The 19705-nt window shown below is 30.5% G+C and overlaps 1 protein-coding gene and 1 long non-coding RNA gene across 2 annotated transcripts in view; both read right to left on the bottom strand.

Moving 5' to 3' along the window:
- LOC147801881 (uncharacterized) overlaps positions 1 to 19705 on the bottom strand; it is a 287387-nt gene that overhangs the window by 254627 nt on the left and 13055 nt on the right. The gene's annotated exons all lie outside the window — the stretch shown is intronic.
- Positions 1 to 19705, bottom strand: part of LOC107444580 (PRADC1-like protein) — a 21619-nt gene extending 1914 nt beyond the window's left edge. Inside the window, exons 1-4 of the mRNA XM_016058753.4 lie at positions 19450 to 19705; positions 11740 to 11849; positions 6967 to 7076; positions 2201 to 2368 (exon numbers count right to left, since the gene is read on the bottom strand). Coding sequence (XP_015914239.1) covers positions 2201 to 2368; positions 6967 to 7076; positions 11740 to 11849; positions 19450 to 19570 — 509 coding nt within the window. The 5' untranslated portion in view covers positions 19571 to 19705. The remainder of the gene's footprint in view (positions 1 to 2200; positions 2369 to 6966; positions 7077 to 11739; positions 11850 to 19449) is intronic.

The following is a 19705-nucleotide window of genomic DNA, read 5'->3' as shown; positions in this document are numbered from 1 at the left end:
ATAATTAATTGAATGATATTTTTGCTATTAAAATAAAAGAAATAAAGCATTGGAAAATATTTGAAATTTAGCACATGTAGAACAGGATTCCACCATAACTTTGATATCTTATACATGGCCAAAAAACACAAGTTTGAACCATGTTCAAATTCTTAACAATACTAAATATACTTTTAAGTAGTCCACTTAAGAATTCTTTTCTCAAACATTCAGTTATAACTATTAGATTTAATTTAAGAAGGGTAATTAAAATACCATTAACAAATTGCAACTCTTGTCTAACTTGGTAATATTTTTTTTTAACTAAAAAACTTCCTTTTTCTTTGCCCGCCCAACCCCATTTTTTTGGCTTCCTGTTCTTTTTTAAACTTAATATCAGAAATAACGTGGTTTTAACTACTACAGATAAATACAGATGTGACTAATACAGACGGTCTATAATATGCACCTCCTCATTTTCAGAAGAGGGAGAATCCTCAGCCTAGAATCTGCATTGGACTATGACCTGCACCCAAATTTGCACCAATATTGGTGCAAAGTTAGAACAATGCATAATTTTTTCTATTATATATAAATAAAATGGCAAATTTAAAACAAATTAATAAAAAATTATTAGCTCTATTATATATGCAAACAATTCCACTCCATCCATTCCTTCCAAGAATGAACTTTAGACTTGAATGATTTGTTAATTCCCATGTCCAGGGGCTGCAGCTTTTAGTCAAGCCACCTGGTATGATAGATAAACATGCAGGGAAATTTTTGCATTGATTTTTAGTTACTTCACTTATGTGCGCCTATACTGAATCCATAACCAAGAGTGCACTTGGCTTGAAAAAGGCTTACTTCCTCTTTTGCCAAATGAACAACAACGGTTCACCCACCCTTTTCCATTTACTTCCACAAAGATTCCTTTGGGAATCTTTGAAACTTGAGAAAAATAACTTGAAAAATAAAAGAAAATACTTGAGAAAAATAAACAAGCTAGCACACTGCAGCTTGACAAAATAAAAGAATATGAACATCAGCAATGATAATATAACTTTCGAAGTATTTATACGTAGAATGGTTTCGTCATGAACTGATTCAAAATAGCCTTGTGCATATTATTTAAATAAAGAAACAGTGAGTTTAGTTGTATGCATTCTACTCCGTGAAGTAAATATTTAAAGAGTTATAGATTAGTCAAACTGTTTTCAACAGAATCTGGCTTCAAATATACCACGAATGCGGAGGAGCCTCTCAACTATTTCGGTTTGAGTGTTTGTGTCTGCCTCATAAGTAAAGTGATCTCCAAAGCAAAAAAAAGAGGTTTATCGTATTCTATTACGTAACAAACTCTGCTTCATGTATGTTTGAAAATAGAAAAACCTCTTCACAAGTTTCAGAACCAGTATTTGTTTTTCGGAGCAAAGATGAGATGTTCATGAGGAAAATATTTGTGTTTTAGTTTTAAGCTCGAATAATAGTTAACTTAGCTAAGTCACAAAATGAAAATTTTATTAGTCCAGGAGCCAAGCCACAGACTTCGGGGATGGTGATTTCCACTTATTATGATAATCAAAATTTGCCTGCTGCTCTTGGTGAACAAGTGTTGGTGTTTACTGGGGATAGTGTAGAAGCAGTAGAGCACAAAGAACATGGTTCACTCATTTCACAAAAAGTATTGCCAAATTTAAATTAATGTGTTTTTCTAAATATTCTAGAGGATCTTCAGTTTTAATGCAACAAATTTTTTTTTTAAAAATTGTGTAATTATTTTACATGAAGCCTCCCAAAAATTTTAACAAAATCAAAATAGTATAGTTTCCAGCCCTGTCTGACTCTAGGTAATAATTGATTAAAAAAATTTATCAATAAAATTGTTTTTCTTTAAAAAAAATTTAATAAAAATAAGGAGGCATGTAAATTTTACAGAACTTATAGACAATGCAAAACTTGGGAGTCATTTTTAAAAATAAGAAGAGTTAGTACAATGCACATTGTGTTGAAATAATTCTGTGTTGAACAAAATTCAAGCAATTTTCACTTTGCTTTTTTTTTTAACACTGAACAATACTCTGGGAAAAATTTTATTAGACCTATTTTATTTGTTTTGAACTAATAAAATGTTTTGAAATGTTGTCGTATAAAAATTTAAAAGATAGTAGAATGTGCCTAATATATAAAAATGAAGTTTTAAATAAAATATTTTAATTACCCATCTTTTCCTAAAAGGAACATGGCTGGAACTGAACAATTTCTATCTGTAGTATCAGTAACCATATCAATATACTGATCATCATTGGAAATGTCATTATCAGCAATTATAACTGCTACCACTCCAACTTTTTCAGCATTAATGCATTTGCTTAAAAATGAACAGCTCCTATGTAAAAGAAACCAATAAAATAAAAAACAAATATTATCAAATAAAGTTCACTAAATTCATGTGTTTGTTACATTAATAAAAAAATGAAATGAGGAAAAATGAATCAAAAGCCAATACAAATGTTTTATGTGAACGAAAAAAAAAACTGAAAATTATAAAATCAATTTCACGGGAGATAAAGTCTGAAAGAATTGCTTGACTCTTGTTACTTGAAGATTAGCTCTTATAGGTTATAATATCAGTGGCATATCTAGGGTATGGCAACTATGGTGAATGCCATAGGCGCATTGTCAAAAAGGCGCAAAATCGATCAACATCAACGATTTCTCTTTTAATTTAAAATTTTTATTTAAGTTTTTTTCTTTTTTTTTTTTAGCTAGGGCAGAATTTAAAAAAAAAAGCATACAACATACACCCTTTTAATGAGGGCTTGAGAAGAAGACATCGAGGTCTTTTGAGGGACTCTTTTTGTTACTGGGGGAGTGAAGAGGGAACCGATAATTGTAAAAACAAAGTAAGTGACGAACGTTATACAATTTTATCCCCCCACTGTTTTTCATAACTTTGTTTGCAAACTCTTAGACCACCGTAGTTAGGGAAAATAAGAGGGCCACCCGAGATTTCCGGTTCATTTGCATACTTTGAAAAGCGAGGAAATCTCCTTTGATTGTTATATTAGCATCATCATAGTTGGCCAGACAGCCCAATGTGAGCCAATGCCTTCCTCTGAAGATTTCTCCATGACGACTTCCGATTTATCTTTGATCTCCAATTTCATTCATTAATTGCGAGAAAATCAGACACCACTGATTCAGCCCATCTCAACTGCGGCCTTTCCCGCTTTCTTTTTCCAGTGGGTCTAAAAAGCAGTATCTTTTTTATTGTGTTGTCGTCACACATTCGAATCACGTGTGCAATCCAATTTATTCTATTTATTTTTATGCATTTAATAATATCAGGTTGTTTATAGATCTTGTACAGTTCAAAATTAAATCTCTTTCTCCAGTTATTGTTTTCATTTACACCACCAAGTATACCTCCCAAAATCTTTCTCTCAAATATTGCAATACAATTTTCCTCCAGTTCTGTCATTGTCCAAGCTTCAGAAGCGTATGTCGAGACTGGCCGGACAAGAGTTTTGTAGATTAAGAACTTTGTTTTTCTAGAAAGCCTAGATTTAATAAATCTTCTCAGCCCATAGACAGCCCTATTTGCCAGATAGAGTCGGTTTTTCATTTCAGAAGTAATTCTGCTGTCAATGGTAATGGTGATCCTAAGTAAATAAAACTCCTCACTGTTTCAAATATATAAGAATTTATTTCAAGATAGGGGTCTGGAACTCGTGTTTCTTGAGAATGACGTATATTTTTTTTCTCTCTACATTTATAACCAAGCCCATTTGCTTTGCAGCCACCTCAAGGGCAAGAAAAATGCCTCTTTCAGGGCAGGAAGGGAACAAGCAATTATATCAACATCATCAGCATATACAAGTAGTTGTACTGGTCTAGTAAAAATGTGACCACTGGTATTGATGTTTGAATCACGAATAACTCTCTCAAGTGCTATATTAAAAAGAAGACAGGAGAGAGAATCTCCTTGTCAAACACATGTGAATATGTCAAGATTTTCAGACAGAGACCCAAGAAACTTAATCTTACACTTCGTATCTTTCAATGTAAGTCTCGTCAATTTAATGGGTTTTGAAGATATTTTAAAAGTATTCATTGTTTCAGAAAGATAATTTCTATTGATACTATCAAAAGCAGCCTTGAAATCAATAAAAAGATGTGTTTCAAATTTAAATTCCATTGATTTCTCTAAAATCTGACGGAGACAAAATACCTGATCCTTAGTTGATTTTCCAGCACGGAATCCACATTGATATTTTCCAATTTGTGAGTCAATGAATGGTAACAGCCTGAGATATAAAATTCTAGATAGAATTTTATAAGTTATACAAAGAAGACTAATGCCACAATAGTTTGAGTACTAATGTTAAATTATTAAAAAGCGTCAAAACATTGTTAAACTCCTTATTTAATTTTTAAAAAAATTGTTTTAACTAATAGCCAAATTTTTTTAAAAATTTTTTGTTTTCAGTTTCACAAAAATAAAAGCAAATTAAATAAAGGTAAGCTTTGTCTTAATTTTTTTATAATTAAAAACGACTGAACATTTATTGGTTTAAAAATAATCAAATTATTATACTTACATCAAATAAATTTTAAAAAACCAACATTTTATAACAAAGTTAAATACACAATACCTCTATAAAATTGCATCGCTTATAATGAAAAACAATAATTGAAAAAAATCAATGAAGAATCTTTCTTATTATATTTTCTTTTTATTGATCAATTGAGTTCAGAACAAAAACTTATGATAACAAGGATTGTGCAGCAATCGTAAAGTAACAGTAGGTCTACTAAAAATAATTGACAAGAATCGTTAAATCCAGACAGAAAAAAAAATAGGTATTAAAAAATGCAGAAGGAAACGATCGCTAAGTAGCAAAGGTATCACTGAAAATAATTTACAAGAAACCCGAAAATTATTCCCGACGAAATAAAATGCACAACAATCGCAAAATAACTTAAGTATCATTGAAAATAATATTCAAAAAACGCAAATTCCCAAAGACAAAAATGGACATAAAGAAACTATGCATTGCGTTCTATATTACAACGCTGATCCTCGCACGAAACCGGGAGTTCTGATTCAGTTCGCTCTTCGTCATGAAACTGTAACATCGTCTTTATAGCTAAACGCTATCTACATCTCTGCAGCTAGACGAATTCAAAATCGTCTTCTGCAGTGCGGTAACAGCATTAGCGTAGTCAAGGATCCTTGCATATTAAATCGTTAAACCGCTATTGTAGTCTTATTCCAATGGCTTAAATCAGATTTCTGATGCATCACCTAAAACGAAAGTCACTATACCAGTCTACCGATATATGCATTAAATTGATATTACACGATACATCGATTTATCACCCAGTCCTAACTATGCTCTAATTTAAAAAAAGTTTTGTACAAATATAAAAGTTATACATATTAGAAAATAGGTACCTAAATAAAAGTCGAATTAAAATAAAATATGAATGTTAATAGAAGGAAAAAACAACAACAGCCCCTAAGAGAGAAAAAAAAAGTACTTTATTAAATCTAATGGAAATTTTAATGTTTGGCTTTTTGGACATACATGATTGTATAAAAGTTTGCTATCTTTTATTAACGTTCTGAAAAGTAACATTCATTTTTGCTAAAAAAAACTTCACTAAGAGTAAAAAATTATCCAAATAGTTGGCTATTCCTGAAAATAGTCGCTTTTTTAGTCTTTTCAGGCAAAATAGTCGCATTTTAGTAGTCTGTGGCAACCCTGAGGATATAAAGCACCTGACTAAGGAAATGTTGCTAACCCAACAAACAAAACCTGTTTAAACGTATAATGGCATAGTACGTACAAATCCTCTTTGGGAGTTAGTAGAACAGTAAGAGGATAGAAGTTCGTAGTGCAGCAAAAGTACTTCAGTTATAACAGAGTCCAACAAGCTTTCACAAAGTTTGTAGATTGCAAATATACAAAGCATGGAAAGACACTTCAATTGAAACTGAGTATATCCGACTTCACCTTACAGATACTGACCAAAACAAATAAGCACTCAGGGTTCAGTAACACAAAACCTTACTTGTGTTGTGTTGTAGCATAAAACTTTCAGAGAATGCCTCACAATAGCTGCAAGAACAAGACTCTAATAAATTCCTTTTTTCATTCAGAATGCTATCAGATCGTAAAAATGAGTGCATTACTTGCAGTGGTCACGCTAAATCTCAGACCAAGATATTCTATTTCAAATATGCTGGAGCTGGCATCAGTTTAAAATGTTGGTCGTCAATCTAACTTATTTTGACCTCCACCAGTAGGGTTCCAGCACAAGTAGCAAATTCTTAACTAAACTGGCTACTTAAAAAAGCTACATAGAGAGAAAGAGCCGAATACCACCTGTTTTGCATAAAATAGATACCAATAACAAATTAAAAAATTAACTATTAAAACTTACATAAAAATAAAAATATATGCAAAGTTCTTCCTTGATGTTTAAGGCGACAGCTCTACCTTTCCGCAAACTACCATACGATTGCCTGAAGAAGTATGAACAAATGAAAACTAATGTCAAAATTTGATGAATAAAGCTAATCAAGAGACTCTTTTGAGTTTCTTGATTGATGGAACGTTACAATTGTGTAGCTTATTATGTTAATGTCAGCAAACTTTGCTGTATCTCTGAAACTATTAAGTAAATATTAAAGTAATCCTAAATTTAAACAGAATCGATCAAATAGTTCATGTGAAAAATATACTTAAAAATGTGATTTCAAGTTTTACTGGTGAGGAATTTATCATCCAAAAACTGATATAATCAAAGATATATTTAATCTAAGATTCATTAATAAAAAACATTGCATGACAAACGAGTGACGGACAATAAATGGAGCAATATTTGTCAGACAAACTTTATATTTATTTGTTACTACTTTGATATATTACTAAATCACATCAGTTTAAACTATCTATAGTCAGACATATACTTAACCCACGATCCATCAATGCAATATTATTGTGTAGTTCTAATTTATTCATAGGTATGTTACACCCACTAGCAGGTTCCGTCAAAACAAGACCAATGCTGTGAAAACTGCCATTCTGTGAAATAAAAATTTTCCGAATAAGAACATATTGATATTCCAAAAATTATATTAAAGATTTAAAAATTAGCACAGTCAAGATTTGATAAGTTGATGCATCATTTAAAGCTGCAAATAAATTGAGATTTTAAAAATTAAATAAAGAATGTTGTTGCACGGCTTAGCACAGGTCGTTATAGAAAAAGTAGCAAAAAAGTATTTAAAACTTTTTAAAAAGTGATAAATAGTGACTCAATTTAAAACAGTGTTAATATCCAGACAACATCCTAATAATCTTAAAGATATGCAAATTAAAGAAAAAAATTAGTTTAGAAACATTTATTATTTAAGAAATCAAAAATAACTTACAAGTTACATTTAAATTAACTGCTATTGAAATTTTTCTTAAAAAAATTACATAAAAAATATTCTCTAATTTTTACTAAATGAACAACATGTTTAACTGCGATCTGCGGCAGAGCTGTTGGATAAATAAATGCTAAAAGGGTTTTTTCTATTTTTGATTGATTAAATAACATAAAGGTTATAGGTTCGATTTTCGTCAGTCGTTTAAGATGACGAGCTCATGCATTCAACTTATGTTGGTAACATTATGATCTGCGGGGACCGGCCAGTTTCTTTTCATTTGCTGTTGATCGTTCTGGCGTGGATCATGACATTATCTGTTTAAAGAGTATTATTTAAGCTTCTGTTGAAGCCGATTATTTTGCATTCATTCTTTTTGTTACTCACTATGTTTGTGACAGTTCGTCTACCAATTTAATATGTTTTTAAAATAAATTTATTGCTATAGAAACTTCGTTCTCTTATTTGTCCTAATTAGAATATACTTTTACAATAAGTGAGATATATAGTGGGTAAATAATATATAATATATTAACAATAATAATAACAATATATAATTACAATAGGAGAGAGATATAGTGGGTAAATGATATATACAGTGGAACGTCGCGTATCCGGAATCGGTGGGACTTCCCGAAGTCCGGATAATAGATTTTTCCGTATAATACACCCCTAAGATAAACAAAGCTTAAAATGATCTAATAAACGATCTGAATCTAAGAAGCAAAAAATAAATAAACGTTATTTTTTGGGCAATAATGTTTTAGTATTTGAATGTGATATTTAATCAATCGAAAACAAAATATTAGAAAAAAAAATAATTAGAAAACGAAAAACAATTGACAGTAGTAATGAAAATATTAATTTGCTCTATCCGCCATTTTGAACTAGAACGATTCAAGGAAGAAACGGGATTCCCCGTCATTCATTAAGGTGGGTAGGTGGGGGAGAAAAATCCATTCCCTCCTTATTTGTATAGAGAAAATATGTGTAAAGAGATCATTCAAGTTGAGGGCGGGGAAGTTATCAATCAAACGTTAGGACGCGGCATGCTGATGGAGTTATCTTTATTTTTTCTTGTGGGACTGAAAGAATCAGGTTACATTAATAATGTTTAAATATTACTATGCTTTATTTAATCGTTTAAAAAATAATCTGGCGCAATATTACACCTCGAGACATAATTGACCACACTAACTTAGAAAAAATACAAAAAACCATCGTACTTATTGAAAACGACAATCGACGTCACGATTATCGACACGCCAAACTGTTATTTCTTCTTTTTTTTTTTTAAACTTTAATACATAATTTGTCGATTTATCGTGGTCGTCGGGAAAATCAACTAACCATTAGCATTATAGAAAATTGATTATTTATCAAAATTACGCCAAATACGCAGTTATAAAATGCATTAAAGAAGGGGGAATTACTGACTCAACCATCTAAGGAAAAAAAACTTCTGATTTTTAAAATAAGCATAGTATAAGTCCATAACACATCACGTAAATAAATCGCAACTAATCATTTAAAAAGCTTTAAAATGAAAACAAAAAAAAAATTAAATTAATGTTACAAGAAACCAGAAAAAAAATTGCTTTTCTCAACGATTTAAATCAAACAAAATATTAAAAAGATAATGCTTACGTAAAATAAAGATCAATTATTTACCTTACATAGAAATCAAAAACTCCTAATAAAAAATGCGTAGGCACTATAAATATTTTATTTTTTAAACATATCCTTTAAAGAAAGCTGTTTCATTTTCGGTTTCTTATTGAGCAATTTTTCCTTAATCCTATGAAGGGACATGATTTCTTGTTCAGAAATATAGTCTCTTTGTTCCAGTCCTTTAATGGCAATATCTAAATGATTAACTAAATCGTCAGTTGAAATCCTCTCTTCTGCTATTTCTTCTTTACTATCTACACTTTCTGTGTCACTATCTTGTTTGTTTAAAGCTATGTTTTTTATCTCCTCGTCGGTTAGTTGGGGCATCATCGTCGCAGTTTAGCGTTTCTACAACATCTTCTTCATCTAATTTTTCCCTCTCACAATGACTTTTGATGTAGTGCAACAACTCTCTCACACTTTCTTTCTCTTTGTTTGGACGAAAACCTTCAAAGAGGGGCTCGTCCTCATCATTACCAAAAAAAATAGTTGCTGGCCAAATGTTATTCCAAGCATTCTTAAGGGCTTTTGATCAACTTCATCCCACGCTTTTGCTATATTCCATATGGCAGTCTTTATGGAATAAGACTTAACGAAGTCTTGTAAGTTTTGGCCATCACTTAAAGAGGTCAGCATTGACATCAAGAATTGCGTTTTATACTTGCACTTGAAGGATCTTAAGATACCGTTATCCATCGGCTGCAAAATTGAAGTGCAGTTGGGTGGCAAGAACACAACAGAAACATTTGCCCTTTCCATCAATAACGGTATTTTGTGGGCAGAGCAATTATCCAGTATTAAAAGTGGCTTTTTTTCTTCCAAGCCAATCGACTGAAAATGCTTTCTGACTTGCGGCACAAAATCGTTGTCCAACCATTCTTCCATGAGTTGCTGGGTCATCAAGGCTTTTCGGTTAGATCGATAATTTACGGGTAACACTTTAACACCCTTTAGGGTGCGAGGGCGAGCACTTTTACCAATTGTAAACAATTTCATTTGTGTGTACCTGAAGCATTTGCACACACCATAATTGTCATTCTTACTTTACAGTCCTTAACACCGGTTGGATTCTTTTCCTCAGCTGCGGCTAAAGTCTTTCGGGGTACATACCGCCAAAACAGTCCAGTCTCATCGGCATTATATACTCGTTCTGGTGACAAGTCTTCATTTTTAATTAATTCTTCAAAATCTTCTATAAATTTTTCAGCAGCTTCGGTGTCAGCTTCCGCACGATCTCCGCAAATAGATAGCTGGCTCATACCATGTCTTTTTTTAAAGGCTTTCAATCATCCAATGCTGTAGCTGCACTCCTCTTGAATGGCCATATCCTCATGAAAAATCTTTGCTTGAGCCATTAACATTGGTCCCGTTAACGGTACGCCTTCACTACGGCGTTGTCGTACCCACTCAATCATAACTCTATCGTGATCCTCGTGTTTAGCATTTCGTATATATTTCCGATCCTTCATTGCAAGAGGTGTGTCTGAGTTTGAAAAATAGTCAAAAAGTTTCTCTTTCTGTTTTTTTATATCGTACACATTAGACTTTCCTACTTTATATTCGTCGCACAACTTAGATACTGAAGTACCCATGTCCAATTTTCTCAGTAACTCTACTTTTTCTTTAATTGATAAAGAAACATTTTTTCTTTTCTTCAACGGACGTGAAGACATCGTAAGAAAAATAAAAGGTAATAAACAAAAATAACTTTAAAAAAAACTTAACACGAATAACAGTAACTCAATTAAAACTTAATAAAAATTACGCAGTTAAAAACTTAAAAAAACAATAACTTGTCAAAAAACTTAATAAAAATAATTAAAAGAAGCAAGCTGTCGATAATCACAAATTCTTAACTCACAAATGCTAGATCGGTAAAAACGAACAAATGTGACGCGTTAGATTGCTTTAAATACGAGATATTTGGCGAGAGAAATTAGTTTCAGAGTATTTTGCAAGACTTATTTCGCCAAGGTATTCGCCTGTTCCTGTAATGTATTTGTAGGTGCACTGCATGAAAAAAAGGAATACATTTCGGAGAAATCTAATTTAGTTTTTGGTTTGGAATAAAAGGACTTTTGTTAGTCAAATTCATATTTCAGTGGCATGGGAGTCTTGGAAATCTTTTTCATGTCAATGCTAAAGAAAGAATGTTACCCCCTTTTTTTCCCCCGCCTCCTAAATATTGAATGGACAATGTTTCTCAAGGACATACTCCCCCTCCACGTTTACCCTTTTCTACAGTAAAAAGGTTCCAGGAAATGCCTCATCTACTAGCCAGCTGCATACGAAAGAAGGGGGGAGGGGACTCAGTTGTGCTCTATTGAAAACAAATTACCCTCTTTCCCAGCATTCCAGAAGAGGAGCGTCACTAATGGTCACTCCACGGACTTGGAATGCGAAGATCAAGAGATGTTTGTTTATTTTGATTGTTAAAAAGTGTCCGGGAAATCGATCCTTCCGGGAAAGGGACGTCCGGATATGGGACGTTACACTGTAATACAATAGGTGAGTCATATAAAAACAAAAGAGAAATGTAAAATAGGAGATGAATTTGGAAAAATGACTATTGGATTTGAATCTAAATTATTAAATAAAATTTTTATTAAATTTGATTCTTTGTAATAATAAATAAACCAACTTACAAAAGGAGTTCCAAATTCATGAGCAGGTCTGACTTTATAGGTATAATGCAGTGTGTCTGGTTCAATTATTTCGAAATAAATATCCTCTTTGATGTATGTATCCTTAAAACCTAAGACAAAAAAGAAAACAGTAATTATGTTTTCACAAAGCAAACATAATTAACTTATTCATAAAAAAGTAAAATATTCATATATAAAGAGCAAACAAGCTAAAACTGAACATATTTTATTAGAAGCTCAAGCTTGTCTGAGTATTTTCTAATATGGCTGGCAATCACTCGGGTCACCAGGTTATGGGGGCGATAAGTCCGAGATTTAATGTTCTCTAAATTACTGATACCACCTTATAACAAAATTTTTTGTTTGAAAAATATATTTACAGGTTTTTATTTTAAATTAAATTAACTTACTTTATGGTCAAAAGTTCTCTATATTAAAGTTTTGTTTAAGCTTCACGCCAATATCTCCAAAAAGTTAATGCAAGACAAAAACAGAGGGAGAAGTGACCTTAGAGAATGACCTGGTAGACTTAGATGTCTTTTAATTTAGTCCTAGATTCATTCTCAATTAAGTGTCTTATGGCATGTTAGTTGTGAGCAGGAATTTTTTTTTTTTTTTAAATGAAATATCACTTCAGAATTTGGGTAAGCAATCAGAACATTTTATTATCTTACTTTAATTTACAAAGATAACAAAAAAATTATAAATTAATGACTTTTTTAATGTTGTGTCATTCATCTTTGTACAATATTTGGCAATTCCTGCTTTTTATTTTCTTCTTAAATTCCTGAGAAACTTTTTCAGAAATTGAATTTTAATGAAGTAATTTAAAATTTGATTCCATGCCATTCAATTTTTCTTGCCAAATAAAATTACATTCTTTAAAATTATGTAAAATTTGCATACCTCACAATTCAAAATTATTTTGACTGTTATTAAATAAAGTAATAAATAAGTATTAGAATTTTTTTTTATTGTATGAGTATGGAATTATCTAGCGCTTTTAGTTTTTTTAAATCTATTTTCCTCTGATAGAAAAATATTTTTTCCACTGTTTACTCACGTGTTTGACTCAGCAATGAGTTCTATTTTTTTTCCCCTGTTGTGGTGTTAATGTCAACTGTACAAAGATGTTTATTAAAGGAAGTATGCAACTATCACTTTTTGGCCAATAATATGAAAGGGATGGGTGGTAAAGATGCATGAATTTAATTGTGCCTCCTTTTTCTACATGAACTTCCAAAACCATTCCAATATACCAGCGTGCATCATAAATACATGTCACATACAGGTGGAACATCAATATTTTTGGTAGGAATCTAAACCGGCTGTGATGGAAAATTCTGCATCAGTACTTACCCTTTTATTTGCTTATTATCTGCTGGCTAAAAAAATGCATATTTCTTTTACCTTAAACTGTTGTTGCATGCTGCAGTTGCTTAAATAATTCTTTACAAAGTTTAACAATTTCAATGTTGCTGATGGAAAAAAAATGTATACCTTTGATATTACTTTTACAATATTCATACATCGTAAGTTATTTGATCATGCAATGATCTTTGCAAACTTGCTTTTGACACCTCTAATTCTTCCATCTATTCGATCACAAGCAGGCAGACTTTTCATAGCAGAAATAAAATCAGTCCATAGATTTGATTTGCATATTTCCATGGATTTTTTTAAAGGGTTATTTAGAAACAAAGCAGAAAGGTTAATTTCCACGAAGAATTAAAGTTAATTTCCACAAAGACGATTAGTAAAGATAAGTCAATTACCAAGATCTTAGGGAATTTTACGTTAATGAGAAACATTGATTCATTCTTAAAATATTGTACATATTTTTTCCTTTGATATATATTTAAGATAGTTATTAAAAGATTTTCTGCAAAACTAAAATACAACTTATTTCCTACAAATATTTGCTAATCCCAGGGTCGATAACTTCTTAATTCATTTGATTTATTTACATTTAATTTATGGCAATTACACGAATAATGTTCCATCATAACAGAAACTGAAAACTTTTAATTTAGAGTTACTGTGTGGATGGAAAATAATTAATGTAAACAATCTAGAGTAGCTATAATGTGTTAACAGAGCTTGGTCTATATAGCAAACATCCAATACATCATTCTTGAATTGCCTGTAATGTATTCATCTCCTTGTTTTGTTTTTGTTCTTCCATGAATTAAATTTGTTATAAACAAAACTTTAGATTGATCTCCTTAAGATTAATGTAACATAGAAAACAATAGTTCAAAGCAAATATCAAGGTTCAATTATTGAACGAGAATCAAAAAATTTGAAAATGAGAAGATAGCAGAAGAGGGGGAGGGAAATATATTTACTAAATTTATCGAATACATTTCTTAAAAAAAAAATTCTTACCCAAGTGAGAAAGAAAAAACTCGAAACAAATTTGAAATGAAAATAGTATGGTGATCAATGACTTTTTAATGAAAAATGAGAAATTTAATTAATATTTTATAGGCCTATTATTTGTGCAATGCCCAAATGCGTGAAATTCTCATTAGTTTGGCCTCTGGAATTGCTGTTTAGTTATTCGTATTAGAAGTAATCAACATAGGATAAATGACTAATGAAACTTTCCATATCAGTATCTGCAACAATTATGAAATAAAATACAAAACAATTTTAAAAAAATATCACAGAAGTGGTCAAATTTGAAAGTATAACCCTTCTCTGTACTCACCGCTAGCCAATCTCTGCTACCAACCGGCATCGAGGAAGTGGGAAGTGACAGTATGGCACGGGATTGATTTAGGGGTTAAGAACTCAAAAGCTTGTGTGTGATATTTAAAGTACCTCCTCTCCTTATATTTTAGGCAGCTAGTAATTTCTCCTACTGTGAATACAACATATTGTGCTATCATTTGACTTTAAAGTGCATGCGTCATATCCCTGGTATTCGCAATATCAGAATCAGATATCAAACATCCGCACATTATATCAACCCCAAACAGTATACTTAGTTGCTGATTTTGGTTTCATTTTGAGAAAAGCATGTTTCTGAATTTAAAAATATCTGAGATTGTCGACGTTGCTTTTGGATCTCCTGCAGAAAATGAATAATACAGAAGAAATAAATATAATCAAGGTATGTATATATCATTTTCCATTACTATTTTATGCATAAATAAATAATTAATTATGGAATTTCGTTTCTATAGTTGTATTGAGAAATGTTTCAAAATTCCGCAAATTTTAATTAAAAACTTGTTTTGTTTTTTTTTTAAATTTGTTTTGTATTAAATTTAAATTATCTTATTTATTTATTTATTGCTGAAAAGAAAAGAAACTTTCCATTAGAAAAAATGGGGATTTCCGTATCGTGATCTGAGGCAGAATAATAAGTTTTGACAACTTACAGGCAGCGGCCTGCGAGAAATCAAAACAGAAGATGACCAATTTGAACCCCCGGGCAAAACCTCTTCGTTTATCTTATTTTATCATTTATTATTATTTTTTTTTCAATTTCAAAGATTAAAATCTATTTTGCACCTTTACGAACGTAGTGGCGCGACAGATCACGATGCGGAAATATTACCCCAAAATGCATTTCTGTTGACGCTTTGTGGAAATTATAGATTTTCACAAAAAATATTTTCTATTTCAGAGATTGAAATTTCTTCCATTTATATCGATATTTTGAAGAATTCCAGAAAATGCCGCAATTCCATTTAAAACAGTATTAAAATAATATTTTTGTATTTAAATTTAAAATTGCTTACATTTAAAAATAATGCTTGAATTTTAGCAATTTTAAAAAAATTTGCACTTGGTGTTTCTTGGAATTTTAGAAAATCAAATGCATATTTAGCGATGTTTTGCGGGAATTTATAGAATTCTGCAGTTTTAATTTAAAAAAAAAAAAAACATTTTAATAATATTTTAGTATTTAAAATGGCACTTTTAAAAAAATTGTCATGATTTTAGCAATTGAAATTCCTTTTATTTTTATCGATGTTTTGAAGAATTCTAGAAAATTAAGCAGTTTTATTTAAAACAGTATTAAAATTATAATATTTTTGTATTTAAATTTAAAATAGCCTACATTTAAAGTAATGCTTGAATTTTAGCAATGATTTGTGGGCATTTATAGAATTCAAAAGGAAAAAATTTCTTTAAAAGAAAATGTTTTGGTGACAAAAGTTTAAATATTTTATAGCCTCTTTTGCAAAAATTTTTTTGATTTTAATGATTTGAAATCTTTTTTTCATTTTTATCTATATTATGAAGAATTCTAAAAAATGCCATAATTTCCTTGAAAGCAATATTTTCCATTGATGTTCAGTGGAAATTTATCGAATTCCTCAAATTTAATTTAAAAATATATTTAGGTAATATGTTAGTATTTTAAGTAGCACCTTTGAAAACAATTGTTTCGCTTTTAGGGATTTGAAATTTTCTTTTTTCATTTTTTTTTTATATTTTATTGATATATTCTAGTAAAGGCTGCAATATTATTTAAAACAAAATTATTTTATTTTTGTATTTAAATTTTTTTTTTAAAAATTTGCATTAGCTTGAATTTTAGGAATTTGAAAGATTGTTAGTTTCAATTGGGGTTTTGTGGAATTTTAACAAATCAATGAATAAATTTTCTTGCATTAAATTTTTTATAAAAAATATGTAGTCATATCTTAAAATAGTACGATGGAAGGTTTTTGATTGTATGTACTTTTTTTTTATTGCTGTTTATTTTTGCCGAAATTATGTTTTATAAACTAAATTTAAAAAAATTTACAAATAAATAAACATTATATAATGGCAAAGATTTTATCACATTATGCAACATGCTAACAGTTCAGTTGCAAATTAAGACTGAAAACTTCTGTTAAAAAAAAATTTATATTGATATTATTATTATTCTTTTTTAGAATATTTCTGTTACGGATTGTCTAGGATATCGCCAGGTAGTATCAAAGCCCAACACTAAAAGCGCTGTCTGGATTTATTTCGGTTTACCAGCTGATGATAAAGTCCGGATTTTAAACCAAAATATTGCTGTTTTTCAATTATGCTCAAAAATCAAGTCATCTACGGCATCATCATCCTTTAAAATTTAGGGAATTAAACAATTCAAGCAAACCATTGACAAGAAATATTAATCATGCCATTGACGTTGATGATCCTTTAGCTCCAGTTGATGCTCAGCAGAACGCAAATGAAAGTGTGAAAAAGCGGTAAAAAACTATGTTAGATTTTCAACCTCTGGGCAGTAAATTCTCTAAAAATTGCACCGAAGCTGTGGCGAAATTTATTGCAACATCAATGCAGCCATTTGCCACAGTGGAAAATCCAAAGTTCATTGAAATGGTGAGGGTTTTGAACCCAAAATATAAGTTGCCTGGAAGAAAACACTTTTCAACTGTAGCTATCTCAAAATTAAATAACAATACGGTTGAAAGATAAAGGCTGAAATATCTTCCATACAGAGTTGTGATATAGCAATCACTACTGACTGTTGGACATCCATAACCAATACTCCTTTTCTAGCAGTGACTGCTCATTAAATTTCTAATGAATGGCAGCTTCTAAGTGCGTGTTCGAACTTCAAGCATTTCATAGAGGAGCATACATCAGAAAATTTAATTGAAATGCTAACTAATACTTAAAAAGATTGGAATATTTATGCTAAAACATTGCCCTCAATAACATCTAATGATGGCACTAACATTGTTAAAGCTATCAAAGATCTTAAGATAAACCAGATTACATGTTTTGCCCATAATATAAACATTGGTGTCAACCAATCTCTACAACAGTCTTCCCTGAAGACAGCAATTTCTCGCTTGAAAAAGCTATAAAACACCATTTCTCATTCATGGAAGATGAAAAGAGATTGACAGATAGCTCAAGAGCAATTGAGTATGACTGTTGAACGCTTAATAAGTGTATGTCCAACACATTGATGGAGTACAACAAAACTTTGCAGGCGATTTTTGTCCAACCAGCTTCCTCTCTGCAAAGTTTTGTTTGATTATCCGAGAAAACATTTAATGCTTGAAGGATCTGACATCAATGTGCTTCAAGATTTTGTAACTGTCACAAATATGCCTGAAGATATGACAAAATCTTTAAATGGAAGTAGTTACATCACAGCTTCCTGCGTTCTACCACTGTTGAGTAAAGTAAAAAAAATCTTCAAGCTAATGACAGTGACTCAGAAATTAGCAGGAGTATAAAAAAAAAGAAATTCTGGGGGCTCTTGAAGCCAAATATGAAGATTCATTAATGGCATTGATTTTGGGTCTTTGTTCATTGTGTGACCCAAGATTCAAAATTAAATTTCTAGAAAATGTTTCTGCAGTTAAAAGTAGAGCAATTTAACTTATGGCTGAGTCCTATACAATGCAAGATGAACCATAAATAAGTGCTTCTTCTTCATTAAGAACTCAAACATAAAAAAAAGGCCTGCCTTGTTAAGTTTTTTGACTCAGATGAAGAAGAGAACTTGAATGCTGAGGAATATACTCCAATAGCAAAAGCTGAAAGGGAGCTGAATGAGTATTTAAATATGTCAAAAATAAGCATTTCGGATTGGCCATTTATGTGGTGGAAAAGAAACAGCTCCTCCTTTCCAAAATTACAGTTAATTGCGAGTCGATTCCTTGCAATACCAGGGACAAGTCTACCATCTGAAAGTGTGTTCAGTGTTGCAGGTAATGTCATTACTAAAGATTGTGCATCTTTATTGCCTGAAAAGCTGAGATGCAGATCTTTCTAAGTAAAAATTCCAAATATGTTTAATTGTGTTGCAAAATCATGAGAAATAGTGTTGTGATGTTTACAATTGTGTTAATAAAATTTTTCTGTTTCAAAATAACGATACTTCATCTATGGGATACTTATCCTGCGAGCTACCGTAGGATAAATATCCCATTCTTTTTAAATGATGTTCTTTAAACACATAAATTTTTATTTGCAAAAAAGTCTAGCATTTATAATATACATAACAATTTAATTACCACGGTATATCATAATATCGTGATATGAAGCAGACAATATACCATAATATCAAAATGCTGATAGTGCCAATACAGAAATCCTAGAATACAGTATCCTAGTGCCAATACAGAAATATCCCCATCTAAACCATATTATTATTATTTTGAGCACAGTAAAAATTCTAAGAATCAATAATTAATAAGTGTCATAACGTGCTCTACCCTTTATCTACACTAAATTTATAAAAACACATGCTAAAGTAAGTTGGAAGCATAGTGCACTAAGAGAATAATTTATAGTCTTAGAATAATTAGTTAAATAATTTAAACAAATAAAATCTGTTTTAAACAAAATTAATCTTCCTTTTTGAGAAATAAGAAAAAAAATTATAAGTAAGAAAAAAGGTGCAAATCAATTTTTTTAACAGGCAGGTATGGATAGGTACAATTAAATGCATTAAAAAAAATTCTACATTTCTTTTCACTTTTGGCATAATAAATCAGCCTAAAAATCAGCAGAATAAAGAGTGCAAAATAGAAAATAGTAATCGATCAATAGATAGAGATAAGGAAAAATAAACATAGTTTTATTTGATATTAAAAATCATAATAAATAATCTCTACATCGCAAATGACTCATTTTTAATGCATGAGCAGTATAAAGTACATTCAATACAGATTTAATTACCAATAAACTTATCTGAAAAGACATAGATAAAATATTTCTGAATTATCTTACCGTCTACTGAAGGGATAATATTTATTAACAGATTGATTATTACATTAAGTAAACATAGTTTTTTTACACTAAAAAAGTACAATAGTTTATAATATTTATTCACTTTTACAACATTAATCATCCCTTAAAATCAAAAAAAATTGATTACTGAATTTGAAATAACTGCAAACATAAGACTCTTAAAGTTTTTCAAATATCCAACAGCATAGCACATGTAAAGAAAAACGGAAGTTTTCATTTGAAAGGATATTATTTT

The sequence above is a fragment of the Parasteatoda tepidariorum genome, chromosome 11, assembly GCF_982258835.1.
Source record: "Parasteatoda tepidariorum strain Cologne lab strain chromosome 11, Ptep-v5.0, whole genome shotgun sequence".
NCBI lineage: Eukaryota > Metazoa > Arthropoda > Arachnida > Araneae > Theridiidae > Parasteatoda > Parasteatoda tepidariorum.
The sequence above is the reverse complement of the archived record's forward strand: the minus strand, read 5'-3'. Positions and strand labels throughout refer to the sequence as shown.